We start from the raw sequence: 1,472 nt of genomic DNA, 5'->3' as shown, positions 1-1,472 counted from the left end.
GAACATAGCTGTGTTCTAATTTTTAACATTTAAACGATGTTGAATACAAAGATTGTTACATATTACAACATATAATTATAACTTTATTTATAAAATATTTTAATTATAAGTTATAATTATATGTTGTAATATGTAACAATCTTTGTATTCAACATCGTTTAAATGTTAAAAATTAGAACACAGCTATATTCGAGAACTGTTAAAAAGATAGAATTGTTTTTTTTCTATTTTCTGCAAATTTTTCCTGACGAGGGCCTCTGAAAGACAGCCGAAAACGTTGAACATTAAAATTTTTTTGTTGTTCATTTGCTGGAATTAGCATTTAGGTGTGAATTGGTTTGTTTTAGTATATATTTCCAGTTTGTGTGTCAGTTTTTTTATGCATATGCCTAAAAAAAAAAAAAAAAAAAAAACTTATGTATTAAGACCGAGGAGGGACCTGTTTAGGTACAAAATGCATATTGAAAAATAAATACATAAAAGAAAACTGTGTTCTGTTCCGTGGCTAATCCAGTACGATAAGTCTGTCTTTAAGAAAAAGTGTGCTAGCACGAAACAGGAAATTTGAAAATGTTGTTTATGTTCAATCGAATTTTAAATACGTACGGTACCCGAAGACGAGCCAAATTAAACTCGAGAAACGTTTAATATATTTAAATTAAAAAGTTTTATAAATCAGTTAGCAATTTTTACATTTGAGTAAAATTGTAGGTCAAAAGATTAATTATTTTTAATCAACTTAAAGATCTAAGATATAGTTATTAAAATAACCTTGTAGATATATAGTCTATATTAAATTTATTATTTTTAAATTCAATCACTTATATATTTATCAAATCATTTTCATATATAGATAAATTCTAGATAAATCTGTAAAACTGCAAATTTCATGATAAGATTAAATAAAAGATTAAAAAATTATATATTAACATAACATCTTAAAAAATAAATAATTTTTTCATAGCAAAAATATAAAATTTAAACCAAAGAAATATATTTAAAATGGTGCAAATCATACTATTGATAAATTCTTCGTATAAATTATCGATCTGCTTCGTCTAGTTAAAAAATGTGACTCGTGTTTATGTACTGTGTTACAACAACAAACATACATATGCATGATATTGATTAATTTAATCGCTTTCTACCTTCCACAATTATTTACACCTGAAACAATACTATAAACGTGTAAATATGAAAACAGACATACCATTGAAAAAATTAAATTTCACAAAAAATTCGATGTAACAACTTTCCGTAAGAAACAGGAGAAGCAACTTCTTAAAAGCTTCCGCCATTCCGATTCTCAAATCATGCCTTCTGCTTACGTGTAAGTCACGTGTTGTCCGTGTTTAGTAGCTTTAAACATGCAAATAAAAATATTTAAAAATTTTATTTAATTCATTAGACTTTTTCTTAATAAACTATTTTAAACTGAAAAATTATTAATAAAAATAAATTAAATAAAAAAT

The 1,472-nt window shown here is 24.5% G+C and overlaps 1 protein-coding gene across 1 annotated transcript in view; it reads right to left on the bottom strand.

Annotated features, from left to right (window-relative positions):
* Nucleotides 1-1,472, bottom strand: part of LOC111637184 (mannose-P-dolichol utilization defect 1 protein homolog) — a 59,226-nt gene that overhangs the window by 54,386 nt on the left and 3,368 nt on the right. The window contains exon 2 of the mRNA XM_023382615.1: nucleotides 1,211-1,359. Coding sequence (XP_023238383.1) covers nucleotides 1,211-1,298 — 88 coding nt within the window. The 5' untranslated portion in view covers nucleotides 1,299-1,359. The remainder of the gene's footprint in view (nucleotides 1-1,210; nucleotides 1,360-1,472) is intronic.

The sequence above is a fragment of the Centruroides sculpturatus genome, unplaced genomic scaffold, assembly GCF_000671375.1.
Source record: "Centruroides sculpturatus isolate CEXI.00-Female unplaced genomic scaffold, Cexi_2.0 scaffold60, whole genome shotgun sequence".
Lineage (NCBI taxonomy): Eukaryota > Metazoa > Arthropoda > Arachnida > Scorpiones > Buthidae > Centruroides > Centruroides sculpturatus.
This window is presented reverse-complemented; position numbering and strand designations above follow the sequence as displayed.